Genomic DNA, 27,143 nt, shown 5'->3' on the forward strand with positions numbered 1-27,143 from the left:
AGAGCGCGCACCGCTGTCGGCAGCCCAGGCCTTGGCCGTCGAACTGGCTCAGCCGCCTGCTTCGACTGCAGGTCCGCAAAAGCCTCAACCCTAGCTGCGCGCCACTCTTCGCAAAGCTGCCGAAGCGGACACGCGAAGGTTACCCTGCCCAGGGGCCCGGTGGGACCTCTGGGTGTCACCGCTGCGCTTGCGGTGGCCGCGGCTAGGTCTCCCCCCTTTGGCACGGATGGCAAAGGCGCCAGCGCGCAAGCCTGGGAGGCTAGAAGTGCCGGGCGCCCTTGGAACTCAGAGCCCAAGTCCGAGCGGCAGACTCTTCTGTCCCACTGCGACCCCAGGCCTAGTGTCAGGGTGGCTGCTGACGCCCCCCACCGCCACCCCGAAGCTGCCTCTCCACCCTCACTACTCAAAGCTTCTCCACTCAGTACAAAGAACGCTTGCTTTAGGGGCGAGAGCACGGGGGCCGCCACCGCTGCACGACTCAGAACTAATGTCAGAGCTTCTTTGAAGCTTACTTTTTCTTTTTCTCCTTTTTTGAGACAAGGTCTCACTCTGTCGCCCAGGCTGGAGTGCAGTGGTGCGATCACGGCTCACTGTAGCCTCGACCTCCCAGACTCAAGCGATCCTCCCACCTCAGCCTCCGGAGTAGCTGGAACCACAGGCGCGTGCCACCACGCCCGGATAATCTGTTTTATTTTGTAGAGACGGGGTCGCTATGTTGCTCAGGCTGGTTTTGAATTCTTGGGCTCCAGCAATCCTCCCGGCTTGGCCTCCCAAAGGGCTGAGATGATAGGCTTGAGCCACCACGCCCGGCCTAGGCTTAGTATTTCCATCGCGAATTGCGGGGGGCACTCGAACCTCGCAAGTGCTGTGCGTTGCAAATCAGAGCTCCCTACCCGGGGCTGGACTGGGAACTGACGATCAGAAACCATTTCCACTAGCGGGAAGCGAGCGGCCGGCCCCAGAGTTTTCGGCGTTCTCTCCTGAGGGCTCTGATTCGGCCAGGTCCCCGTTGCGTCCCCCAGTCCCATACCCTACCCGCTGCGCGGCCTCCTAGGGAGAACTGATCGTGGCCTCACTCACTGCCGGACCCGGCAGACTCGCCCCTCCTTGCAGACGCCTTCGGCCCAGGCCTCCCCGCCTCCATGTAGGGCCCCGGGCGCAGCCTCGAAATCAGGGCGCCGGGAGAACCCGCGCGATCATTCTACTCGGCCCCCGGAGATGTCTCTGGTCTCCCTGCCCTGCATCTGTAGAATGGGCGCGGCTTTAGAGACGCTCCGACTGAGGCTGAGGCGGCGAGGCGGCGAGGCTGCATCCGCAGCTCTCTCCCAGAGGCAGGCGCTTCTCGTCCTCCATCCAGTCCTCAGCCGGGCTGGGAGCCAACACTCGGCCGCCTGCCTCCGGAGCCTTGGCCTAAGGCTGGGAGACGATCGCAAAGGAGGCCCCCTCGTGGGGCCCCTCAGGCTACTCCAGATTCCTTTTTTCTTAAGCACGGCCTCAGGGGATCCTGCCCCATCCAGATATTACCGTTGCCCCGATTCTGCCCATAGCCCGCGTGGCTGGGGGCAGTGGGAGGTGTGTCCCCTACTGAGGACCAGGAGTCGTCGGACTTCAGTCCCGCGCAGCCACGTTGGAAACGGCGACCTAGCGGTTGGCAACCCAGGAGGAGTGGGGTAGGCGTTAAACGCCCTTGCGCCGCTCGGCAATCGCTCCCACCCGCTGGGGGCGCCCACATTGCTCTGGGTGGACGTGGGCGAGAGATGGTCGCTACTTGGCACCACATGACTGGGCTCAGCTCTGTAACTGGAAAAGACCCGTAGCCCGTCTCTGGCTGGGCAAGGCTGGGTGAGGGCAAAGCGCTGGAAGACGCCAAACGCCTTGAAGGCACTGGGTGCAGGAAGGCCAGGCATCCCCGAGGGCCGAAGCCAGACCAGCCCCCCACCCCCAGCCTGCCTGGACGCCTACCCCGGACAGGCCTCCGGGCCAGAGGCCTTCTGCGCAAAGCGAGGCGCCCGACAGAAAGAAAAAAACAACAACGTGCGTGTGTCTCCAAAGAGGCCCAAAGAATTGAGTGTCACCCTGGCAAAACAACAGAAGTAATTTTGAAAAACAAAAACTCTAGGCCTTATAAGAATGATACGTTGGGCCAGGCGCGGTGGCTTACGCCTGTAATCCCAGCACTTTGGGAGGCCGCGGCGGGCGAATCACGAGGTCAAGAGATCGAGACCATCTTGGCCAATACGGTGAAACCCCGTCTCTACTAAAAATACAAAAAATTAGCCGGGCGTGGTGACTCGCGCCTGTAGTCCCAGGTACTCGGGAGGCTGAGGCAGGAGAATCACTTGAACCCGGGAGGCGGAGATTACAGTGAGCTGAGATCGCGTCACTGCACTCCAGCCTGGCGACAAAGCAAGACTCTGTCTCAGAAAAAAAGAAAGAAAGAAAGAAAGAATGATACGTTGGACTTTGGGGCCTGTGGGGGAGGGTGGAAGGGCGAGGGATAAAAGACTACACATTGGGTAGAATGTACACTGCTCGGGTGATGGACGCACCAAAATCTCAGAAATCACCACTAAAGAACTTATTCATGTAACCAAACACCACCTGACCATCTGTTCCCCAAAAGCCCATTGAAATAAAAACAATTAAGAAAAAAAACCCCGCTAGGCCTTATTATGGAGCAACAGAATAAAACGGAAAGGAGCTGGACAGCGACACCCATCTCTGAGGAAAGCGGTTCTCCGCCAGCAAAGTCAAGGGTCCCTCTAGTCCTCAGCCGAAGGGCCAACCTTTCCCAACCCGATGACGGCGTTCATCAGGCTTTTTATTGGAGAAAATAAAAGCATTTCAGGAAAACACTCACGGAAGAGACCCGAAGTTCTGAGTCACCCTAGTCCCTCCCCGGGTGTCTTTATGTCCCGAAAGGCGCAGATCCCAGGCTAGCTGGGCTTGGAGGTGGAGGCGACGGCGGGAGCGCTGGGGGTTCAAGGTGTTTCTCAGGCGCCCTCCCCTTCCTCCGGCCCTGCAGGTGAAGACAGTCCCGCAGCCCGCATAGAACGAAGGCTCGGAGCACGGGGACCCGCAGGGTGGCGCACGGCTCCGGCTCCGAGGGAGGCAGTGAGATGAGGCGGGTGGGGGTGCTCGTGGAGTGTGTGTGTGGGGGTGCTCTGGGACGCGGCCCCGAAAGTGTTTTGCCTTAGGAGCTACTGGGATCTGGGCCTGGAAGAGGGAGAGAGGGAGTCAGGGAGAAAGGAAAGGAGAGAGAGAGAGGGAGACAAAGACAGATACATAAAGGCAAAGAGATTCGAGAAACAAGAAAGGGAAGACAAAAGGACAAAAAGAGAACCGTGGAGAGGAGGGAGACAAAGAAACCCAGAGACACACAGAGGCCAACAGTCAGAACTGGGGAGAGAAGAAGGAGGAGACGACAGAACAAGAAAAGGCTGAGGGCAATGAAAAGCAATAGAGGACGAACTATACTGGGAAACATCATAAAACTGCAAAGAAAAGGAGAAAGATATAGTAAAACAGAGACCCAGAGTAACATACAGAGGAGAAAACAGGGAACATTGTAGAGAAAGAAATGGAGAGGCCAGAAAGTAAGTTTTTAGAAGACTGAAAGCGAGAATGATAAAAGAGGGGGAAAAATCAAAGAACAAGTGGAAATGTTCACGGGCTTTGTGTGTTAGACGTGATTGGAAGGGGTCAGCCGCTCCAAACCTCGCAATTCTGAAACTTCCAACTCTTGAGCCGCGGTGGAGCTGGGTGGACCCCGGCCGCGCCGCTACCACACCAGGGCTTAGAGTTCTGAGTTCCGGGCGCCCCGCCCACTCCAGCCCCGTGACACCGCGGGGCTGCGGTGACGTCACATGACGTCACGCCCCACCTGGGGTCCCACGCAAACCCGACAAGGAGAGGGGCCCCTAGGGTTGTGCGCTGCATTTGCTCCCCAGGCGTTTGGAGACCGAGGACTTGCACCGGCTCTGCGCGCAAAGCCTGCCCACAGCGCGCCCAGACCGGCCAGAGCCAGGTCCTCTCTGAGGCTCCGCGGGAAAAAGAGGGCGGAAAGCGAGTTGCGGGGTGAAGTGGGGCTCCGAGTTCCGGCTTGAGTTCTAAGAAGTTCGAGGCCACCCTGCCTCCCACCCCCCAGGTGGATTTGACCTGGGGACGGCCTAGGCATCTGCCCAGGCCCGGCCTTTCACTTCCCAGCCCGCCCCGGCGCTGGCCCGCGGCCTTCGGGCCTGGAGCACCTTTCCCAAGTCCAGTCCCCATCCCGCGCGCACCCAGGCTGCGGGTGGCCGGCACCAACTGACCTGCACCACGCATCCTCCGCGGGGGCCCGGGCCTGGGTTGCAGCCGAGGCGAATGCAGACGAACCTTGCAGAAGTGGACGCGTCCTGCGCGCCGCCGCTCGGCTTCTACCGCCGCAGGGGTGGGGCGCAGAGCCGGGGGTCGCCGAGCATTATTGGAACGAAAACGAAATAAAAGCGGCGTTAAGTGAAATAGCTAACTTTTTTATTAAATAAAACGACTTAAATAAAAGGAACGGAAAAGAAGAAGAGTGGACCCAGCCTAAACGCAGGGTGCCCCGGGCCCCTGGCACTTCCCCCAGCGGCCGGGTCGGCTGCCCCTCCTCCAGCGGCCCCCGCGGGGGAAGCAGGTGGCCGGTTTCTAAAGAAAAAAGCCAAAACTTTTTTTTATTATTTACACGTTTGGGCAAAAGTACAAAGTATAATACAGGCGCCCGGCCCGAGGGGTGCGGGCGGGGGGCGGAGAAACGTAAGGCGCTTTCTTGTCAGGCCCGGGCCTGGGGCGGGACGGGGCGCGGGGTGGGGGCTCGGATTGTGCGGCCGCGCGGAGCTCGGGTCCGACCCCCTTCCGCGGCCGGCCAGTCTGTGGCCGTGCCCTGGGGCCTACTCGGGCTAGGCGGCCCCTTCCCCTCTCGGCCCCGGTTCCCCCGCAGCCCGGCTGGGGGGTCCGGGGCGCCCGGCTGGGTGGGGGCGGCGATCTGTGGCGACGGTGCGCGCTGGTGGGCTCACACCAGGGAGGTGACAGCGGGAACCTTGGAACTATCCTCTTCCCAGGGCTGCAGATTCTGCAGAGCAAAGAGTGACGAGTTGTGCAGACAGAGCGGGTCGGGCTGGATGGAGTCGTTGAGGCTCTTTTGGAAGGCGTCGTGTTGCAGCTGCAGCATGAGCCGGCTCGCCTGCTGCCGCTCCGCCTCCCGCTCCTCCGCCGTCTGCCGCCTGCACCGGGGGAGGGAGAGGGACAGCACCGTCAGGCACCCGGCACCGCGGGGCCGCCGGCGGGGCCCCGGCCCTCCCGGGAGCCGAGGCCATCCGGGAGCCTCGAGGCGCAGAACCCGTCTGCCTCCCAGCCCGCGATTTACGCCCGAGGCTCTCATATCCAGGGAGCCGGTTAGGATCATTTGTTTTTGTTGTGTGCCAGAGGGTCTCCAGGAGGGGACTCTGCCCGCTGCCCACCTGCAAGGCCGGGTGTTGTGGCTTCACCAACAATAAAGATTGTTCCTTTCGCCGGATAGCAAGGGCAGGGCCTATGTGTAACTGACTTGGCCCTGCGGGAACCGGGGTCGCTGGGGTCCGCGGGTGGGCAGGCTGGCTCTGCACCACCCGCACGACGCCCAGGGGCTGGGTCAGTCTCATCCAATTCGCCCAGGGCCTGTCTTGAACCCCTTTCCAGACGCGATCGCTTCGCCGTTTACGGGTTGAATCAAAACAGAGATCGGATAAAAACGCGGCTGGAGTGGAGACGCGGAGATGGGGGGAGGGGAAACCCGCGTCCACGAGGATTGTTGAAAATCAGAGAGGGCGGGCTGGAAGAAGAAGGAGAGTGCGAGAGGCCCCGGTGTGCGCGCGCGCGCGTGTGTGTGTGTGTGTGTGTGTGTGCGTGTGTGTTTGGGGCTGGGGGGGGTGAGAGGAAATCAAGTGAGCGCAGGAGACCGTATAAAACACGGGGAGAGAGTTGGAGGGGCTCACGAAAGATGGGGATGGGGATGGAGGAGAAACCAAGGCGAAACCACGATGGAGAGAGAAGCACAGGCCAGCGAGAAGGGTGAAAGGAAGAGGTACAATCTGCGAAGGCGGGGTGGGGGTGTGTTTGGGGGAGGCTCAGGGGGGCGGGGGTAGTGGATAGCCTTAAAATAGGGCTAGTGCGAGGCTGCGGCTCGGGGCGGGACAGGTGAAGGGCAGGTGTAAGGTGGGCTGGGTCAGGCCTCTCTCACCGCCACTTGGTCCTCCGGTTTTGGAACCAGGTCTTGACCTGCGCGTCCGTCATTTTGAGGGACTTGGCGAGCGCCGCCCTCTCGGCAGAGGCCAGGTACTTCTGGCGATGGAAGCGCTTTTCCAGCTCGCAGATCTGCACCCGGGAAAAGGACGTGCGCGGCTTCTTACGTTTGGGCGGCGTCCGGTTCTGGTAGGGGTGGCCGATGCGCCGGGTCACGGTGAAGGGCGTGAGTGCGGCCGCAGCTGCGGAGACACATGAGGGCCCCTGAAGCCCAGCCCGGCTCAGCCACCGTTCAGGCCGCATGCGGACCCCGTGGCGCCCCGTGGGACACGGAGAGCTCCGCTATTTCGCTGGTCGCGCGCGTTTCCAGCGACACCAAGCCAGTCGGGAGACGCCTTCGCTCCCTGTCCCTTCCCCCGGGCACGGGCTTATTTTCCTGCAACTCTCCAATTACCCTCCCCACTACGGCTGCCCGGGGCCCTGGGGCCGAGGCCTCCGCCGCGCTTGGGCCTCTGAAATGGTTTCCGCGAGTGGAGCGCACAGGGCGCGGCGCCTCTGGCCCCGAGAGGGCGGAGGCCTGGAGCCTGGTCGCCAGCTCTGCTCACCTGTGAAGCGGTCTTTCACGAAGCGGCGGCTGCTCTCCATCCAGGGGAAATTGAGGCCGCCCAGGCTGGAGACCGTGGGCACGGAGGGCATGGCGGGTAGCGCGCTTGGCAGAGGCGGTGGCACGGCCCCGGGCAGCGGCCTGTGCGCCGGCACCCGGATCACGCCTGCGGGCGCTAGGCTCAGGTTGACACTGTAAGATCCCGCGTCCTCGAAGGGCGCGCCGAGGCCCGCAAAGGAGGCGGGCAGAGACGGGTATGTGGCGCCCGGACGGCCCCCGGGGGGCCCTCCCAGGTAGCTGGCGCCGTCGGGGCCCCGCGGGGCGGGTGCGCTGTCCTGGTCCGGGCTGTTAAGGATCTGGTCGATGCCGAAGCTGATGGGCTCGTGCGGGTGCGGGGTCTGCGCGCTGGCGGGCGCCTCCATCCTGGGCGGGCGGAAGGGCTGGGCTGGGCTGGGCGGGGAGGCGGCTGGGTCCCCGTTACGGCGCGGCCATGGAGCGCCCGGCGCCTCTCGTCGCACTGAAACTTTGCCAAGAGTGCGCGGGCCCGACAGGCTCTGTGTCATCTTTCTTGAACCGAACCTGGAGTTTCCGCTGCTAATTCCTCTCCCGCCGCAGCCATTGGCTGCGATCAACAAGCCTCTCTCCTCTCATTGGCTCCCGGCTTTCAATAAAGGCCTAATTCATGGAAATAGGAGCTTAGGGACTGTTCCAAGGTGACATCATTTTAACAAACGAACAATAGGTCAAATTTATTAGCCGGGATAATGGGCGGCGGATATTAGCGCCCGAACCGCAGCCTCCCAAACCCGAAATCTAACGAAGCTGCAATTAGCAGACGCTCCCCGCTCCTCCCGGCCGGGCCGCTTCCCAGACACCGCGCTGGGCGGGTAGAGCGCTCCGCTTGTGAAATTGTCTTTTGCTGAGCGGGTTTTCGTTTTCTTCCAAAAATTTTGTTTTTTTTTCATCTGAGCAAAAGCCAAACCAAATGCATCCTTTCAGTTACAATGGAGTTGCAACCCCAGGACGACCCGGCGGAATCCGTAGAAGCCCCTTGGACTCTACCGCTGCTGGAGGAACGAAAGGGGCGCACTCCCCGGGGCAGGCTTCGCGCTGCCTGCGCGCGGGGCGAGGGGAGCACCGTAGAGTTCTCCGCGCCCCGGAGGACGCCGACCCGCGTGGGGAGAATTCGACCCCGCCCGGGTTTCGGCCGCGGCCTCGAGGCCGCTTTGGAGACACTCCCTGGCTCCGGCCAGGCGGACCGAGGCGTGACTCGCAGGTGCCCACGCGTGCCAGCTGCGGCTGGGCTAGGGACGCGGGGTCGCCCGGTGGGGAGTGGGGACCTGACTCTCGAAATTCGTTGCAGGATAGAAGGGGGCTGTGGTCGCGCGTGGGAACCCGCTCGCGGCTCGGCGGGTCTAGGGACTTCGGGTTCCCGAATGTCAAAGGCGCCGGCAGGTCCTAGAGCAAATCGCGGGATTTCTTTGGGAAACGCGAGTGGTGAGCCCCTCCCGGCTCCAGTGCAGTCTGGGCGCTGGAACCATTCCCCGTTCTGCTCCCCGCCTCAGTGACTGTCTACCCGGCCCAGGGCACCGTGGACAGGACGGCACACGAAGTAGTCACCTTCCACTGCAGCTTTGGGGAGACAAGCGGAATCATTTTCTTCCAGCGAATTCTAAAATCGTTAGGTGCAAACTCTTTGAGTGTCGCACCCCTGGCCTGGGCTCTTCCTCCCGCTCCTTGTGGTGCGGACAGTGGTGAGAGCTCGGATGTGCTGTTGGCCAGAAGTGTGTTCAAATTTGGACTGGCCACTTCCTAGCTGAGTGACCTTGAGCAGTTGACTCCATATATTTAGGTTTCGGTTTTCTCGTTTGCAAAAAGGAAAATAATGCATGCATGCGGGTTGTTCGTGAGCCGCGAGTGAGATATTGAGGGAGCGCAGAGCACTGGGCCTGGCACGTAGTAGGCACTGGGCAGCGTGGCTCACCTCCCACTCCATTCCCCCAGAGTAATGGCTGATGTATTATTGTTGTGACTCTTGTTTATTTTGTTGGCAGTTTAATTTTATTTGCAGGGGCTCAGTACGTTGGAGAGAAAGGTGTATTTGTCTACCAGTAGGGTCAGTTTCAGAGGACGGGGAAGGGCAGGAGGTGCAGGTTGGGGATTCTTTCTCTCTTCTCCCAACAATCCAAAGGCGTCAGGATTTGCAGGGCCTCCAGACCTGGGTCTGGAGTTAGATCACTTGCCCGCTGTGTGACCTTGGGCAAGTTGCTGGCCCTTGTTAAGCCTTCCTGGTGGGTGTGGAGAGGGAGGCCCAACACTGAGGGGTGAAACCTGCAGGATGCCTGGGGTCTGGGCAAATGCTCCCTCACTCCCTTCCAGCCACAAGGACGCTCAGATGGGGTAGATGCCATTGCCCTGGCTCCAGAGGGCCTCCTGCTTCTAATTCAGGCTCTGCCACTGGCAGTGTGGGTCCCTAACCGCACCTCCCAGAACTGCATTTTCCTTATTTGTAAAACAAAAAGGGCACCAGCTACCCCCAGGGTGGCTGTGAGAACAAAATGAGATAACATCTGTGGCAGTGCCGGTGCGAAACTCTGGCGGTTATATAATAATAACTTTAATGACAACTATAAAGCTACTCTAGCTGAGAACCTAGCCTGTGCCAGGCAGGGAGGTGGACACTTATTTATTCCTCACAATGACCCTGTGAGGAAAGGGCTGTTAGTGGCCCCAATTTCTCACTAAGGAGGGAATTGAGGCTTTGAGAGTTCAAGGGAAGCACAGCTCCCCACTTGGGGGCTGGAGTTGGCACCTCACCAGCTCCACTTCCCTTCTGGCTTCCAGTGCCCGGGACTCAGGGCTGCCCTTGTCACTTCAGACACTGTTAAATCAGGACAACAAGGCCCACCGCACAGAGGTTTGTGGCACGGAATTAAGGTGTGGGTGGCACAGCGCTGCTCCCAGCTTGTGTGCTTAAGAATGGGATTCCCACCTCAGTTTACCAGCTGTGGACTGGTAAGCTGCAGCGGAGGGTGACTACTTTGTGGACTGAGGCACAAAGAGGGAATTATTCATCCTCTTTGTGCCTCAGTTTTCTCATCTAGTAAAAAACCTCATGGGATTAAATAAGCGCCTCCAGGTAAAGCCTGGCAGGGGTCAGGGCTCTGCTTCACTGCTTGGGTTCTGGCTTCCTGAGATCCACGGTTCCTCATCGTCCAGCCCTGTCATCCAGATGAAAGAGCTTTGGGCCACTCATCATAAGCCTCCTTTCACTTCCTATCCAGATAGCTCTTAGGCAGCTCAGGAATGGGGGTAACTTGGTTAGTCCCTAGGACAGTGGTTCTCAGAGTGTGTTCCCAGAGCAGCAGTATCAGCATCACTGGAGAATTTGTTAGAAATGCAAATTCTTGGACCCTCACCAGACCTACGGAATCAGCCACTCTGGGGTAGGACTCGGCAATCTGTGTTTAACAAGCCCTCCAGGTGATTCTGATGCCTGCTCAACTCTGGAAGCCAGTGCCTAGAATATTGTCCATTTCATCTGAGTTTTCAAATGTGTTGTTATAACATTGTGGGAAGATTCTCTCAGAATTAGGAACTCTTATACGAATCTGTACGAATACCTTCCACTTCTCATTCCTCGTGTTGCTCATTCATGCCTTCTCCTGATCAGACTTGCCAAAGATTTGTTATTTTGTTGGTTTTTAAAAAAGCCATTGATGTCATTATCCCCTTTTAAGATGCCACCTCTTTCATGAATGTTGTGGTTTAAAAAAATATTTATTCCTTCTTTGCTGAGTTGAACATTTAATTTGTCAATTTTTCTTTCTTTTTAAATAAATGCATTCAAGGGCATACATTTTCCTCTGAGCACTGTTTTGGCCAGATATGTTCTGATATGTATTTGGTGTTCCTGAGGTTGTAATTTCTTGCTGCCCTTGTAATTTACCTGCTGTCACTTGAACAGTGAGGCATACACACCGAAAGAGATTAGGAAATGAGAATTGTAAGAACTGGGGACGAGGATTCCCGGGGCTAGAGAGATTTTCAGGATAGAGCACAACCTCTCCTCTTCCCCAAGAAGAAGCTGGAAGAAAGGGGTACAGCTGGTGGCTTTGCCGAGTCATCTAGAAGAGGGTGGGGCTTCAGGGATGACAGGCAAGACTCTGGGATTTCCAGCTGGCCCATGAGCCCAGCTGTGGGAGGCCAGGTTCCTCCAGGCTCATTCTGCCATTGACTTCCTGAGTGAAATGAGACTCCATTTCCCTGTCTGTGAAATGGGGTAGAGACTGAATCAGGACTTTAAATGTATTTGGGTCAGCTACCCTATTTGAAACACCGATGAAAATATTGTGGTCTGCTTCCATAGAAAAAGACAGAAACACATAATTTGGCACACACACCATGTCACAGGTTGCTGACCTGCGTGCTGTTCTTGGCTTACACACCCTAGTTAGGAGTCCCTAGGGGCCCTTCCAGTTCTCCTGATGGAAGGCTCTAAAGACACTTGCCCACATTTATTCGCCCATTCATTTATTTATTCAACGAATATTTACTGAGCACCTACTCACATTTCCTGGACCATTCCCCAGCACAGGGGCTTGGTTTCCCCATCTAACAGTGGGCACAAAGCAGTCTGAGCTCTTCATCACTGCTTCCCCCAGTGGGCAGGACCTAGGGAAGAACCTTCCTGAGGAGGTCTGATCAGTCTCAAGACTCTGCTAGCCAGTGGAAGGAAAAGGCCTTCAGATGTTGGCTGTTGCTTGGGACCCCCCACTGCAGGTCTCGAGGCTTCAAGGACAGTTGACTTAGGGAAACAGTCTCTTGTCCAAGGGCATGTAGTGGAAAGGGGTGGAGCTGGGATTTGAAGCCAGGACTGTTTAGACTACAAAGCCCACCTCTTCCCCTTTACCTCACACCCCTATTTGGGGGTAGGTGGTAAAGACTTTAAGTCACAGGACTGAGTGGGGAGGGGAATCAGTGCAGGGTCTGAATGAATCACTCTTGGGAGAAAGAGCCCAAGAGTGGCGGTGAGGGCTGGCCATAGTGGGGCTCCCTTGTCTCCCCTACTGGCTTGGGAGTTCCTTTGGGGCAAAATGGTGTTGGTGGCATTTGATCCCATGTCCCAGGGCTGGGTCCAGGGCGTGGAGGACTGGAGGACATTTTCAAGAGTTTGTGGTATTAAACTCAATAGCACAAAGCAAGGTCAGACAAGGGGATAAGAAAAAGGGGTCAGAATTGGGCGCAGGCATTTGCGTGCACTCAGTTCGGCATTCACCTCCCCCAGCCCTGCTTATAGCTGGTTCCTTGCATCCTTTACGACCCAGGCCAGCCCTCACCTCTCTGCCCATCCTCCAGAGCAGCACCCTCACCCCATCATCCTCTCTACCCATTGATTTTTGTCATTCCCCTCAGAAACAATCTTATTTATCCTGCTCACTAGCTTTACCTGTGGCACGTGAATGAATGAGTGAAAGAATGATTTCCAAGGTGCTTGGGCTGGGTCAGACCCGGGCCCTGGCAGGGAGGTTAGCAGAAGCCTGAGGAAGCTGGCCCTAGGGCTGGAGGTTAGAGGAGAGGGGAGCAGGGTGAGATTCCTTTCTCCATGGGGTGGGGGGCTGGTGGAGGTTATAAAGAGCATGTGAACAGGGACTGTGCAGATGGCAGCGTGTGCAGGGTGGCAGGAATTGGTCAGTGTGCACAGGCTCAGGGGAGCAAGGGCAGGCAGGGCGGGCAAATGCATGGGGTAACCTTCTCAGGGACCTCCAAACCTGATCTCATGCCCTTGTTTCCTTCCCCTACACTTCAGCCATTTTTCCCATTTGTGCTCCACAACTTTCCTCCTTTCCTGACAGATTTCTCTACTAAATTTGACTTCGTTTCAACACTTTCGTTGGGCAAATTACATTAAGATGAATGTTTCAGGTACCCTTTATGGTTTATTTATCGTGATACTGTTTGTATCTCACGCTTATAAATAACTTATGTTATAGCTTTTGTTTGTGGAAATGTAACTTACATATTTTATTACGCTTTCTGTAAACCTCAAAAAGAATCTTGTCAAGGAAGCACTCTTATCAGCAATCCAAACTATGGGACGTAAAAACCGACACTAACATTATTTTTTAATATGCCAAGGAGGCAGGTTACTCTTGCTGTAGTTTGAAAGGTTTGCTGTCATTGTAAACTTGCACCTCAATAAAACATTTAAAAGTCTTAAGAATGATTTTAGAAAGTTCAGGGAGGAGGATGAATCGGTGGCAGGACCCACAGACACAGCACACAACGGGCCCAGGTCCTGGACTGGCCTTTCTCTGGGAGTGCCTAGTCCCACTGTGGGTGTCAAAGTGGTTCACGACGAGCTCTCCCACTCAACTGTCCCCTAGACACAGCTGTGAAGGACCTAGTTCAAGGAATTATAGTGAAAAAGAAACATGAGTTTTGAGGTCAGGCAAATCTGACTTTGAATCCTGGCTTGTCCACTTTCTAGCTATATGGCTTTGGGTCAGTCTTTTAGTCTCAGTTTTCTCATCTCTGAAATGGGGATAATAATTCTTGACATTCTTCCTGGGAAGCATAAAATGAGATAGCAATTTGCAATGCTTAGTGGGTGCTCCATAAATGATAGCAGTTCTAATTATTTTATGTTCATCTTAAAACTTCTAAGACCAGGAGTGGTAGCTCACATCTGTAATCCCAGCACTTTGGGAGGCTGTGGCAGGTGAATTGCTTGAGCCCAGAACTTCAAGACCAGCCTGGCCAACATGGCAAAACCATCTCTACAAAAAATACAAAAATTAGCTGGGTGCAGTGGCATGGGCCTGTAGTCTCAGCTACTCAGGAGGCAGAGGTGGGAGGACTGTTTGAGCCCAGGAGGTTGAGGCTGCAGTGAGCTGTGCGCATGCTACTGCATTCCATCCTAGACAAGAGTGAGATCCTGTCTTTAAAAAAAAAAAAAAAAAAAAAAAAGAAACATTTACTTTCTCCGTTTTTACTCTACCCTGCTTTTCTTTTCAGGCACTCCTTTCCCTCCTCATCACAAGGAGCTGAGTTCTCTCAAATATTACTTCCCCCAAACTGCTGAACATCTAGATCAGGTTTCCCATATGCCAGATCTTTCAGTTTCTTCAATTTTTCTCACCAAACCCACTCTGTTTTCGGTTCTCATGTGCAGCTGTTGGTAGTCAGCTAATCTGGTCACTAATCTCAGCTAACAACTACATGGCAAGCCACTTTTGCATTTTGAAAGGGGCCCCCACTACCATAATCCGTAGGTACTTCTAGGCTGTCCCGGCCAATAGAGGGGAGACCAGAAGGCCAGGAGGGCTTTTCTGGGCAGTTCGGATAATCACACTCAGTGCAGGGACTCTACACTCCTTCGTCCCCCATCCTAGAGAAGCCTGATTGGAAAACACAGAATAACAGAAACATGCGGAATACAGGCAGAATACGTCTTTCTCAGGGGCCAGGTTCTGAAGTCAGTGTGGAAGGCAAAAATTGAGCAAAGTAAAAATCCCTTCAAACTGTTTCTTGCTTGAGCATCCCTGAAGCAGCTGGCTTGACTTAGCGCCCACATTGCATGAATCATCCATCTATCTGTACACTAGAATCCCATCAGAAGGGTGGGTGTGCAAACAGAAGCCACACCTCCCATCTCATCCTCTCGGAGCACGTTTGTGAAGTGGTAGGCCCCTTGGAAATGCCAGCACTATTTTTTCCTGTTGTTCAATCTAAGTTGGATACACGTGTGATCTGATTAGACCCAGCAGCCCCACTAGTTATCTTTCACGTAGCCTCCACAGGTTTGTGTGTCTGTGCATGCTTTATCCTTGGGACAGGATGTCCCTACAGGGTCCACTCCCACGTGGAACTCCAGGTCTCTTCTCAAGAATTCCCACTGTCCCTCACCAAGGCAGACTCTGGCAGTCTTGGAGGCAGAGTCCCAAATCTGGTTCTCATCCACTGTGGGATGAGTGTGCAGTATGTGTGATCCTTAAACATCCCAGCTTCCCCACTTCCTTTTCCTCCTTCAGTAAGGGCTCAGAATGGAACCTGACCCTCTAACGGAAAAGAAGTGTTCCTTTCCAGGTTCTAAGAAAGAAATTTACAGCTAAAACTCAACCTCTCTAGCAACGGCCAGACAAGAGTTGTGGCAGACAGCTTTGAAAATGGCTCCCAATGGCCGGGCGCGGTGGCTCACACCTACAATCCCAGCACTTTGGGAGGCCAAGGCGGGTGGAACACAAGGTCAGGAGATCGAGACCATCCCGGCTAACATGGTGAAACCCCATCTCTACTAAAAATACAAAAAATTAACCAGGCGTGGTGGTGGGCGCCTGTAGTCCCAGCTACTTGGGAGGCTGAGGCAGAATGGTTTGAACCCGGGAGGCAGAGCTTGCAGTGAGCGGAGATCGCGCTACTGCACTCCAGCCTGGGCTACAGAGTGAGACTCCGTTTCAAAAAAAAGAAAAAAAGAAAATGGCTTCCAATGATCCCCGCCTTAGTGATTTACTTCTAATGAACAGAATACAGCACAAGTATTCTTTTGGGATGGCTCTTCTGAGATTAGGTTATAAAAGACGGTGACTTCCAGATTGCTGCAATCTCTCTGGCTCTTCTCTGATGTAACAAGGTTCCATGCTGTGGGCTGTCCTGTGAAGAGGCCCATTTGGGAAGAAACTGAGGTAACAACCCGTGAGAAACTGACTCCTGCTAACCATCACGAGTGAGTCTGGATGCAGAGCCTTACCCAGTCAAGCCTTGAGATGATCACAGCCTGTGAGAGAGACAGAGCCTGAAATCCAGCTGCAAATTCCTGATCTACAGGAATTGTCAGTTAATAAATGTTGCTTTAAGGCACTAAGTTTTGGGGTAATGTGTTATGTAACAATAGAGTTCTGAGAAACACATGATAATGGACCTAAACATTAACTGGTTTCAACTCACCATTCTGAAATACAGGTCTTCCTTACAAGGGGCCAGGAATTCCTTTGAGGTGAAACAGATCTGGGTTCAAATCTTGCCTGTGTGACCCATGTAAGCTATAGACACCATCTTTGAACCTTGGTTTCCTTATCTGCAAAGTGGAGCTAATGCTGTCTAAACTCTGGAGGGCTGTTGTGAGGACTAGAAGAGATCATGTATGTAAAGGGCACGAGAGATGTTCAATAACCGTCTGCTGAGTCTTCTCCAGCTGACGCATGCTGCCTGCAGTGTGCTCTGCGAGGCCAGCTCTACTAGCAGGTCCTGTAGGTGTCAGCAGTGGGGCAGGCCTGACCGGTCCTCTGAGAACAGCTCTCCAAGGCCAAGTCTGATGGAGCCATCCTTGTCTGCTGTGAAACCACCAGGTGACCTCTGGCAGTGTGGCAAGGAGAAGCGAGTGCCCACGGCCATTTTCTGGTGAACATTTTAATGCAAACAATATGGTGCTTTTAGATACTAGACACTTGTAAAGAAAACAGTGCCAGAATGGGACAAACCTTCCTTAACACATTTCTGTGGGGTGAGTGTGCAGTTATAAGCCTTCAAGAAACAGAAATTCATGTCAAACTTCTCTGAACAGCTGATGTTTTACAGAATTCAGAATTTGCCTTCTCAAGGAAAATTATATTTCCCATTTCTAATGAAACATAGTGTAAGGCCAAAGCTTATTTATCCATTAAATACTAGAAGTAACCCCATATGTAACGTATTTTCCGCTGATTTCCTTCATACACAGAAGACAAACATTTTGAGATAAACTTGATGACTCTGCTTTTATATTACAAGCCTACTGCAAAACTCAACTATCAAGAAACGTTTCAAGAAACACTAGTCTGAGAAATGAGATTATAACAGGAGCCTGTGGATTTACTTCTTGTTTAACAGTAAGGCCAACCTTTCATGTCTTATCAGAAATAAAGGACACAATATTTATTATAAGCCTGAATCATAACAACAGCAGTGAGATAGTAAAACACTTGACAGTGGGCAATCTCAAATTAATAGCCTAGTAACAGTATAGCACAAACTGTAAAGGTCTTCTTCATGTTCTGGGTTTGGGTTAAGTCACAATCCCAAGTCCCAACAGTAATAAGAGTTTTTGTGGCAAGTTGGAAACCAGCTGTTTCTCATCCTCTGAAAATCTGAATTTTAGCACCTAGAACTGTTTTGGGTAGCCCTAAGAAGGCAGAGCTGCTTCAAATATTATATTCTAATAGTTACCTTCACCTTCTCTTAAAAATTAAATGGAGGCAGAAGACTGGGTGCTGGCACCACCCAGAACCCAGAACTTTGACTGGGGCTACATGACTCCTCCTGAAGAAATATCTCTGCAGGCAGTAATTGCACAGCTTAATTCTTCTAGACTGAACCACTTCAGATTTATGCCAGTGAAAAGCAAACGTTGTTTGTAAGTCATTTAATTGTGTTACTGTCTCTCAACTTTATCAGATGCAGCTGAGGCAGGGAGGCCTGCGTGTGGTCCTGTGGGATGCTCTGTAGTGCTTCCAGGCTCGTTCTAAATGCTCACAGCCCAAAGTCCCTAACGCTGCTTCTTCCAGACACATAACAAACTACTCATTTAACAGGTTCCAATGGCATTCGTCTCAATCCAGGATCCATGGTGAAGGCTGCATCTGCAACAAATTGACAACCTTGATTGCAGAACCATAAACTGGTACACACTTAGGTGCAAACCTGGTTCATTATGTTCTTTGGTTAAATACTGTTTCTACATCCCTTCAGAGCATTAGGAGAACAAAGATAATATTTGATAGAAAGACTGAAAACACATCCTTTGCTTTTCAGAGAAAAGACTGAATTTACACTGTGTACTATTAGAAATTCTTATAATTAGGCTAGACGTATAAGAAGATAGGGCTTTTGTTGTTGCTTGTATGTTTTGAAAAATACATTCCCCTGGGCTAGCCAACATCACTGTCCTGAGACCCAGACCTTCAGGAGTCTCTTGATAAAGGCTGCTCCGCACATGGTCAGAAAAGTCGGGTCAGCTCATCATGTCGAGACTGCATGGTTCAGTGTTGCCATCACTGCGCATCGCCTCTGCCACATCTCTTCTGAATACAGACAGATTTTGGGTGAACCTGCAGAAAGAGGAAGAAAGGGTCAAGGGTAGTAATGAGGCAAAGCCTCCATGAATCTCTGGACGATAAGGCCATTTTGGAGTTCAGGACTTCAGGGAGCCCCCTCCTGGAGGAAGGCTCTAGATTTCAACTGAGCTCCTTTCTCTCCACTTTCACCGCCATTGCTATTCCGCCACCAGTACTGCCAACACCTCATCTCTTCCTGGAAAACAGGGTTGCCACTAAATTCACTCTGACCATCTTGAGGTGTACATTTTGTGGTTCTACTTTTAAAAAACAATTTTAGAAAAGTTAAATTACACATAGATGGTAAGGATTATAAGAAAAAGAACAAAAGTTTATGTGCCAGGCATTGGATTGAGTTTACTGATAAACTCATTTGGTCATCACAAGTCTTCCCTGAGGTAGGTATGAGTATCCTCATTTTACAGATGAGAAAACTGAATTTAGTAGCTGAAAAAGAGGGGGCGCTGGGTTAGACTACCTGGGTTCAAATCCTAGCTCTACCACTTATGAGTCAGGTGATACTGGATGAATACTTAACCTTTTGTCTTGGTACCTAATATGAGTAGTTACCTCAAGGGATTGTAGAAAGTGGGAATTTAGGCTGGGTGCGGTGGCTCATGCCTGTAATTCCAGCACGTTGTGAGGCCAAGGCGGGTGGATCACCTGACGTCAGGAGTTTGACACCAGCCTGGCCAACACGGTGAAACCCCATCTCTACTAAAAATATAAAAAATTAGCCAGGTGTGGTGGTGAGCGCCTTGTAATCCCAGCCACTCAGGAGGCTGAGATGGGAGAATCACTTGAACCTGGGAGGCATAGGTTGCAGTGAGCTGAGATCACGCCACTGCATTCCAGCCTGGGAAACAGAGTGAGACTCTGTCTCAAAAAAAAAAAAAAAAAAAGAATTTACTGGGTCAGTTTGAGGCAATGCCTGTATGTACTCAACACAGTGCCTGGTACACGGAAAAAAGTCAGTCTTCGCTGCCTATTACTCTCATTAAACTACGAGGGCCACCTGCCATCATTTCACAGAGCAGCTCAGGATGCAGTACTCAAATTTCCAAGCCTTAGGTGAAGTCATTTCCACCGAGACACCTAGGGCTTCCCCATTCAACTCTCATCTGCTGGCTTCCGAGGTTGTGCTTTTCTGCGTGATAGGGGATCTTGAAGTGAACAGTCAAGGGAATATGTCTGCATACCCCAACTGACTTGGTCATGTATTACCAAAGCCCAGGCTGGTAACTCCAGAATACACTGTGGCTACTGGGATGACTGACGATTTGCATTTCAAATGGAGCAGCATTTGAATGCTACCACATTTATAAAAGGATGGTGCAGACCTTTTTTTTTTTTCCCCCTGAACACATGCTCTTTCTCCATCATTCATTACTGTCTGTCTTTTCTACTAGGATGTAAGATCCATGAGGGGGAGAAACCTTAAATAATTGGTTTACCACTGGTAACCCCAATGCCTACACAGTAGATTCTGAATAACGTTTTGTGAATTAAATGAATGAATGAATGAAGTCAGACCTAGCTGATAAGTTCAGGCTCCTTTCATTTAGATCTCATTGGCAACTGAGATACCAGCCATTCTTAAAGAACAGGCCGAGGGAGAAACTAATACTGTAGGTCATAGGTCCCAGGTGCCATGCTTCACTGCGTTCTGTCATTTAAACATCACAATTGATTATTATCATCTCCATTTTACTGGTAAAGAAACTGAGGAGTAGAGAAGTTAACTGCCTACTGCCACACAACCTAAAAAGGCCAGATATAAAATATCTTAAAAATTTTTAATTTTAATTTAATTTTATTATTTTTGAGACAGAGTCTTACTTTGTTGCCCAGGCTGGAGTGCAGTGGTGTGATCTTGGCTCACTGCAATTTCTGCCTCCCAGGTTCAAGTGATTCTCCCTAGCTCAGCCTCCTGAGTAGCTGGGACTATAGGCACGTGCCACCATGCCCAGCTAATTTTTGTATTTTTAGTAGAGACAGGGTTTCACCATGTTGGCCAGGCTGGTCTCAAACTCCTGACCTCAGGTGATCCACCCACCTCGGCTTCCCAAAGTGCTGAGATTACAGGCGTGAGCCACTGTGCCCAGCCAACTTGTTTTTTAATTGATACATAATATTTTTACATCATTATGGGGTACATGCAATATTTTGTTATATGCACAGAATGTGTAATGATCAAGTCAGAGGATTTAGGGTATCCATCACCCGGAGTATTTATCATTTCTATATGCTGGGGACATTTCAAGTCCTCTCTTTTAGCTATTTTCAAATATACAACACATTATTGTTAGCTATAGTCAGGATCCTAACTCAGCTGTATCTGGGGTCTGTCTGACCTCAAGGCCTATGTTTGTTCAAATGCCAAGAAGTCTTTCTTCATTTTCCATAGCGGATTTGCACTTTCCTTCTTTTGATCTTTCAAGTATAGTTATTTTTTCATATCTCTCCTGTTGAATTGTAAACTGCTTAAGGGCAGAGACTACATTTTATTAATCTCTGTATCCCTGTATAATGCCTAGTATGACGCGTGGAAGAAAGCAAATAACCAATAATATTTACTGAATGGAATGGAACTGAGTCTAGGATCACAAGGTGTAATAGAAAAGGGAAATCCACTGGGAGGCTGAGGCGGGCGGATCACGAGGTCAGGAGATCGAGACCATCCTGGCTAACACAGTGAAACCCCGTCTCTACTAAAAATACAAAAAATTAGCCGGGCGAGGTGGCGGGCGCCTGTAGTCCCAGCTACTCGGGAGGCTGAGGCAGGAGAATGGCGTGAACCCCAGGGGGCGGAGCCTGCAGTGAGCCGAGATCGTGCCACTGCACTCCAGCCTGGGAGACAGTGAGACTCTGTCTCAAAGAAACAAACAAACAAACAAAAAAAACAGAAAAGGGAAATCCATGTGTGAGCTGTGTCAAGCACAAGACAGTTATTTTCAACAAACCTGGAATGTCTACTTCCCCCAGTGACACACTACTGGGCAATGCTCACCTGTCTCTGTTCTTGACGGACAGGTTCTGCTCCACTCCTTCCATTAGGTTTCTGAAGCACTGGGCAAGGACCTCCTGCTTGGGGAGAGGCTGGCTGTTTATCAAACTTGCTCTCAGTTCACTGAAATACTGATGGGAGACAGAATAGTGTCAGAGCTCTGACTCCAAATCCGGCCCGAAGACAGCCGGTAGGGGGATGGCTAGACCAGCTCTCATCTACTCAGGGCTCACTAATGCTCAGAGGAGTTTTTGTCTAGGTCCACTTTGAACTTTAAGCCCTTAGAGAAAATCTAGGCCATAGAGACACTCCTAGTTATAAATTCTATGATCCCTTCCATAAAATGTCTTGCTGTAATTGTTCTATTGTCACTGCTTAGGCTGATGAAGTCCTTGCCTCCTCTGTGGGGGACTGAATGCATGCTTTTCCTGACTCTCATCTCTACTAATCACAGGAAGACTGAAATGGGAGGGGCCCCCAGGCTGAAGAAAATAACTAAAAATGCCCAGGGAGCATTTTAAGTGACTGAAGGCAAGGCCAAGGGTCTTTCCTCAGGCCTTATCATCTTTCCTGGCTTCAGTGAGTCATTCCTTAAACGACTTTGGGCTTTGTTCCAAGTCTCTGTCCTTGGGGGTTAGAATGGGTTTACTCCTCTGAGGTGGGGTACTAGAGGGGCGTGCTTTAGTTTGGGGAGAGCTTTGTGGCACTAAGGAAAATGTCTGTCATGCCTGCTCACAAATATCTGCACAGCCTTTTCTTCTCTCCTGAGGACTGTGGGCTTTTATACAAACACAAGCTCTGATGCTAAACACAGCTCCTAATCATTGGAAACAGCCTAATTTCAGCACAAAGACAACATTTTGCCAGTCATGCATTTATTCTTCCCAGCCCGAAAAGCATGATATTTAATTTCCATCATACATTAAAACAGCTTACATCAAAAAACACACATAATTAATATGTAGTCAGACTAATACTTAAATACTATATATCAGAGGCATTATACTTAAGCCACAATGTCTTACTGAACAAGATTGGGAATGCACAAAACTACTTATTTTTCCCTTTTATAATGATGCAGTGACTCACACCAGATAGAAAATTATTAGTTTTTCATCCTAAACTGTGAAATATTGCCTCCATCAGTAAAGTATAATATTGTGATGTCATAAGCTTTTTCTAAACACTGAATTTGCCCTTATTCCCTCTCAATCATTTTAAAAGAACTGCTCTCTTTTATAGAGCTTGGATTTAAATCACAATAACACCGAGGGAAGATGAATGACAGTGCTACTGAATGTGGCTAAAATTGGATACTTCAGCACAGGTGAATGATGAGACAGCTCTTCTCTTTTTGATATATTTTCTTCTTCTATTAGTTTCCTTCCAAGGCTGGGATTTTAGTTTGAATTTTAATGCATGCAGCTGCCTCTAATCTCACTGTCTTTTTCCCCAGTACTATCTTATTGTATAGACAATTCATTCTCTCAAGCTGTAATGCACTGTTCCTCCTGACTACCAGGGAGATGCGTGGGTTCAAGAGGAAGCTGGAGAGGCTTGGGAGGTAGCCCAGGTGGTGAGTCCTCTAAAGAAGCTGGAGATGTGTGCTCCCCAGATGAAGGGTGCTGGTTCTGTGAGGAATCCCTGATGGGCTGCTGCTGCCACCACCTAGGGCAGTGGGGATCTCAGATATAAAGGGTGGCCAAGGAAGGCAAAAAGGGTTGTTGCTCAGAATTCCCCTGGAATGGGGGGAGTGGAGTGAGGGCAAGCTTGAAACACTACTGAGCAAACCACCCATCTGGGGAGTGGGGGCTCTGGGCTCCAGAAGCACTCGTTTTGAGGCCTCTGCTTACCTGAAGAAGATCTGAGGCCTTTGGGGAAGGACCTTGTAGGGGAATACGGCCTCACAGAGTTCTCAAGGTCCCAGTTCAAACTCAGTTGGCTCTGCTCCTCTGTCCTTCGTCATCACAGCTCACCCTAGTTTATAGCTGCTCTCTTCTCCCAGGGACCACCTCCCGTGACTTCCTGCAATCACACTCACCTTCTCATTAAGCAGGATGAGCCCCAGGAGAGGCCTGGATACTGACCACTGGTTCCGACAGTCTTCAAAGACAATGGTGTTCATGAGGACAGACATCATCTAGAAGATAGAGTCACATAAAGATTGAGATGCCTTGGCTCAGAGTTCCCCCTAATCCCAGGCCTCTCATGTGCCCAAATTCCACCCCTCCATCTTGCTAACAGCTATGAAAGCTCTTCCTGGACAAACGGCCTAGACTCTGGAAGCTTACAAGGCTGCCTGTAGAAACTGTTGGCAAAGACCCCCAGCTAGCTCCCTCTGGAAGAGCTTCTACCTCTGAAAGCCTTGGTGAGAACATTCCAGATGGGCATAAGTCAAGAGATCACTGGGCTAAGATGATCAGTCCCTGTCTCTCAACCCTGATATGCTTTCCTCTACGCTAGGGCACCAGGCGAAAGCTCAGCTCACCTTCCTGTCTGCCTCCCATTTCACTTAAGAGGTCATGTTATAGAGAGATGAAATCTCTCCATGGCCCCTCTTGGAGAGAGGGTGGGGAACGGGACACATTCCATGTGACCCTGGAACATCATGTTTCCTGCTGGCTTAGGCTGTTCAAGGTTTCTCCTCACTCTTCGTTCACTAATTCACTCACTCACTCATTCATTCCTACATGTATATTACTCATCTGTTCTCTTAAATTCAGCCTGGAAGATCCATAGGGGAGATAAGATAATACAGGCATTTACCACAACCTCTGACCTCAAGTAGCTTGAAACCTCCTGGGGGAGACTACTTAGGAGAGAAATAACAGGAAATAGGGCTGGGCAAAGTGCAGTGGGCATGCAGAGGAGGGAGAGATGACTTTGGGTCCTTGAGGAGAAGTCAGGGAAGACTCCACGGAGAAGGTAACATTTAAGGAGTTCCTTATAAATCTGTTCTAAGCAGAGAAGGCATCAAAAAAGGAGGGTGGGGATGCACACAAAGGGTTCTGCAATGGTAAGAAACTTAGCATGACAGGAGAGAGAGAGGTGGGCCAGAGGTAAGACGCCAGTGCTATACTGGAAGACCCTGCTGAGGAATCTGGACTTCATCCTGATGGTAGTGGGGAGCTAGTGATATGTTTGCAGCACAGGTGAGACATGCTCTGATTTGCATTTAAGAAAGATCTCTTTGGGGATATGTAGAATGTGTACTGTGCAGGTGAAACTAAAGGAGAAAGACCAGGGATGAGGCTGCTGCAATAGTCCAGGCAAGTGGCTGTGAAACAGGTTTCTGTCATTCATGTGGAGCTGATGATACAGTTTCTGCTTCTTGGACTCTTTACCTCCTACCTCTAAGCTCTTCTGTTCCCACAGCTCCAGAACTCCTTTCCCCAAAAGAGGGCAGAGGAAACGGCAATTACGTGGCAAAGACCACTGCATACACCATCCCTTATTGGGCTTTGGTGGCCTGGCTTGTTTGGAACACAGTTGGTTTTGTCCTCTGGTATTTTTTGAAATCCAATTTACCCTGTGATCTCAGGCAAGTTACTGAACCTCTCTCTGTGTCTCAGTTTCATTAACTATAAGGAGGGAAATAATAATCCAGCACAAGGAAGCTCTGAGAATCAAATGAGACAGTGTACATAAAATGCATTGCAAAGAGTAAAAAGTGCTATAAACATTTAAGGTATATAGTAAAAGTAATGAGCTTCTTTGCAGTTCTAAACGTCTGCCATTCTATACATCATCGTAACAATTAGGCTGGTTGCAAATGAAATCTGCCAATTGCATATTTATGGTATGTCCAGTCTCTCTGGGGAGAGGCTAGGACTTAAGCTTGGGATGTTGAACATCATTTGCAGATCATGAGTTTCCACGTACAATCTAACAAGCCACCCAAAGTCATAGAACCACAAATTTAAATTGACAAGCAAAACTAACAGATCGATCTAGACAGTCTAAAATATTATGGGCTTCACAATCTGAAGGCAGAACGGTTATTTTAATGGAAAAGATTAAAGTTAGAGGCACCAAATTCCTCCAGTAACTGACAAAGCATCTTGAAGTGATGCACCAATTACTTTATATGGTTCTCCTGTGTATTCATTTGTCTGAATGCATGTATTTATGTCTGTAATAAGTAAGGAGATGTTTGAATAAAACACTTTTCTAAAAATAAAGTTGGCTAAAATGGGTGATTTTTTTTTTCTTTTTTATTCTTCTGGAAATACGAAAATTAGTGAGCAAATCTGCTTAAATGGTACTGACATGGCAGCCCATATCCAGAATTATTTTTTGTAATATCTTACAGTAGGGTATGGGGGAAACAGCCAACAAATGGGGGCAAATTCCTTTGGAGAAGGAGCATGTGGAAGAATACTGGATGAAATGCGTAAGCACAGAATCACTTCCCAGGTCATATGAAATCTCCGGTGGGAGGCCTTCTGTGGTTAACGATACAAATACAGGAATACTGAAAGGAGAGAGCTCTTGACAATTCTGCACCACCCGGCCCACAGTGAGTCACAAGGCACCATCAGTATTTGGTACAAGGAATGGCTGCGTGAGCTGGGGCTCCAATCCTTCAACTTCTGCTCACTTCCAATACTGCTACAGGGATAGCTGGAATGGCTGTTTCAAATCTGCTCAGCTTCTGGAGCTCTATATCTAAATAAAATAAAATTAAACAAATGTGCCCAACCTAGGCTACATTTTATAGGGCCTATGTCTGAAAACACATACAGTATCTACTGCATTACCCTGAGCAGCTATTCTGCCAAACCAGGAAAGGGCCCATTTCTGAGGCAGAGTTGTATGACTTGGTCCCCTTAGGAAAAGCATGCTCCACATCGCCTCAGGTGCTTCCTCATTCTCCTGCATTCTTCCCACAGGATTTGGCAGGAGTTTCAGGAAATTTCTCTCAACAAAGAGAAACCAACGTGGTATGCTAAAGCCAGGCTTTGGAGCCAATCAGAATAGAGCCGCAATCTGGCCCTGCCACTTAACTTGAGACATTGGGTGAGCCATTTCACTTATTTGAGCCTGTATTTCTTTACATATAAAATGGAGGACAATAACAGCTACTTCAAAGGGCTGCTGTGAAGAATAACTTCTCTGATATATATCAAGCATTTGATACTGTGCTTGCCACATAGTAGGCATTCAATCTACTGCTCCTTTACTGCTACTGCAGCTACTCTCTCAGGTCTAGCCCAGTGGAATTTCATCGCTCAGTGAAGGGCCCCAATTCATGTCCTGATTAGATACAGATAAATGAGATTATAGTCTCTTCACAACTATCTAACTTTGTTGAGGGTTGCAGTAAAACACAGACACATATACAACCAAAATAGGAAACAGTTCAGAAAGCATCCTTATTTGATCTGGCACATGTATTTGTAAGGATTTTGAATGACAATGTTTCTGTTGTTCTGAAAACCTGTAATTCTAAATAAAACACAAAATTACTCTACAAATATCTGACCTGGAAAAGTAAAACAAAGCAATGTTGTGTGATCTGTATCTCTGTTCATTCCCCAGCTCCTCTCTTATTCTTCTACCGTAACATGGGATGTAAAGCACAAGCATAAAGCAAATTAGACTTTCCTACCCAAATACGCTGTGTCATACTTTCTTTTTTTTTTTTTTTGAGACAGAGTCTCACTCTGTTGCCCAGGCTGGAGTGCAATGGCGCAATCTCAGCTCACTGCACCTCCGCCTCCCGGGTTCAAGCGATTCTCCTGCATCAGCCTCCTGAGTAGCTGGGGTTACAGGCATGTGCCACCACGCCTGGCTAATTTTTGTATTTTTTAAATACAGACAGGGTTTCACCATGTTGGTCAGGCTGGTCTCGAACTCCTGAACTCGTGATCCGCCTGCCTCGGCCTCCCAAAGTGCTGGGATTACAGGCATGAAGCACCGCGTCTGGCCCGAGTCATACTTTCTCTATGGCAAGGCGGGAACTAAATGCTCACTATTTATTGAGACAGAATTTCACTCCTATCACCCAGGCTAGAGTGCAGTGGTGCGCTCTCAGCTCACTACAACCTCTTCCTCCTGGGCTCAAGTGATCCTACTGTCTCAGCCTCCCAAGTAACTGTGATTACAGGCATGTGCCACCACACCTGGCTAATTTTTGTATTTTTAGTAGAGATGCGGTTTCACCATGTTGGCCTGGCTGGTCTCAAACTCCTAACCTCAA

At 50.7% G+C, this 27,143-nt stretch overlaps 3 protein-coding genes across 3 annotated transcripts in view; 1 reads left to right on the forward strand and 2 right to left on the reverse strand.

Annotated features, from left to right (window-relative positions):
* Nucleotides 1–4,495: 4,495 nt before the first annotated feature.
* On the reverse strand, nucleotides 4,496–7,395 carry TLX3 (T cell leukemia homeobox 3). Its single transcript, XM_003273232.2, has 3 exons — nucleotides 6,846–7,395; nucleotides 6,239–6,482; nucleotides 4,496–5,243 (listed from the first exon to the last, which is right to left on the reverse strand). Exons 1-3 carry the CDS (start codon nucleotides 7,264–7,266, stop codon nucleotides 5,033–5,035), a joined length of 876 nt encoding a protein of 291 aa, XP_003273280.2. The 5' UTR covers nucleotides 7,267–7,395; the 3' UTR covers nucleotides 4,496–5,032.
* A 318-nt stretch (nucleotides 7,396–7,713) lies between these two features.
* On the forward strand, nucleotides 7,714–10,698 carry LOC100587438. Its single transcript, XM_003273198.3, has 2 exons — nucleotides 7,714–9,859; nucleotides 9,906–10,698. Exon 1 carries the CDS (start codon nucleotides 7,849–7,851, stop codon nucleotides 8,410–8,412), a length of 564 nt encoding a protein of 187 aa, XP_003273246.3. The 5' UTR covers nucleotides 7,714–7,848; the 3' UTR covers nucleotides 8,413–9,859; nucleotides 9,906–10,698.
* Nucleotides 10,699–16,667: 5,969 nt separating this feature from the next.
* The window catches only part of RANBP17 (RAN binding protein 17), a 431,538-nt gene continuing 421,062 nt past the window's right edge, over nucleotides 16,668–27,143 (reverse strand). Inside the window, exons 26-28 of the mRNA XM_003273231.3 lie at nucleotides 22,983–23,081; nucleotides 20,945–21,072; nucleotides 16,668–17,928 (exon numbers count right to left, since the gene is read on the reverse strand). Of these exons, the coding sequence (XP_003273279.1) occupies nucleotides 17,832–17,928; nucleotides 20,945–21,072; nucleotides 22,983–23,081 (324 nt within the window). The 3' untranslated portion in view covers nucleotides 16,668–17,831. The remainder of the gene's footprint in view (nucleotides 17,929–20,944; nucleotides 21,073–22,982; nucleotides 23,082–27,143) is intronic.

The sequence above is a fragment of the Nomascus leucogenys genome, chromosome 2 (assembly GCF_006542625.1).
Source record: "Nomascus leucogenys isolate Asia chromosome 2, Asia_NLE_v1, whole genome shotgun sequence".
Classification (NCBI taxonomy): Eukaryota; Metazoa; Chordata; class Mammalia; order Primates; family Hylobatidae; genus Nomascus; species Nomascus leucogenys.

What these genes read in the sequence shown, in the direction of transcription:
- TLX3 (XM_003273232.2), bottom strand. Translation starts at nt 7,266, where the DNA reads ATGGAGGCGCCCGCCAGCGCGCAGACCCCGCACCCGCACGAGCCCATC. An exon ending in CGTGAAAGACCGCTTCACAG is followed by an intron (nt 6,483 to 6,845) that starts GTGAGCAGAGCT and finishes GTGTCTCCGCAG; the next exon opens with CTGCGGCCGCACTCACGCCC. An exon ending in AACCGGAGGACCAAGTGGCG is followed by an intron (nt 5,244 to 6,238) that starts GTGAGAGAGGCC and finishes CCCCCGGTGCAG; the next exon opens with GCGGCAGACGGCGGAGGAGC.
- LOC100587438 (XM_003273198.3), top strand. Translation starts at nt 7,849, where the DNA reads ATGGAGTTGCAACCCCAGGACGACCCGGCGGAATCCGTAGAAGCCCCT.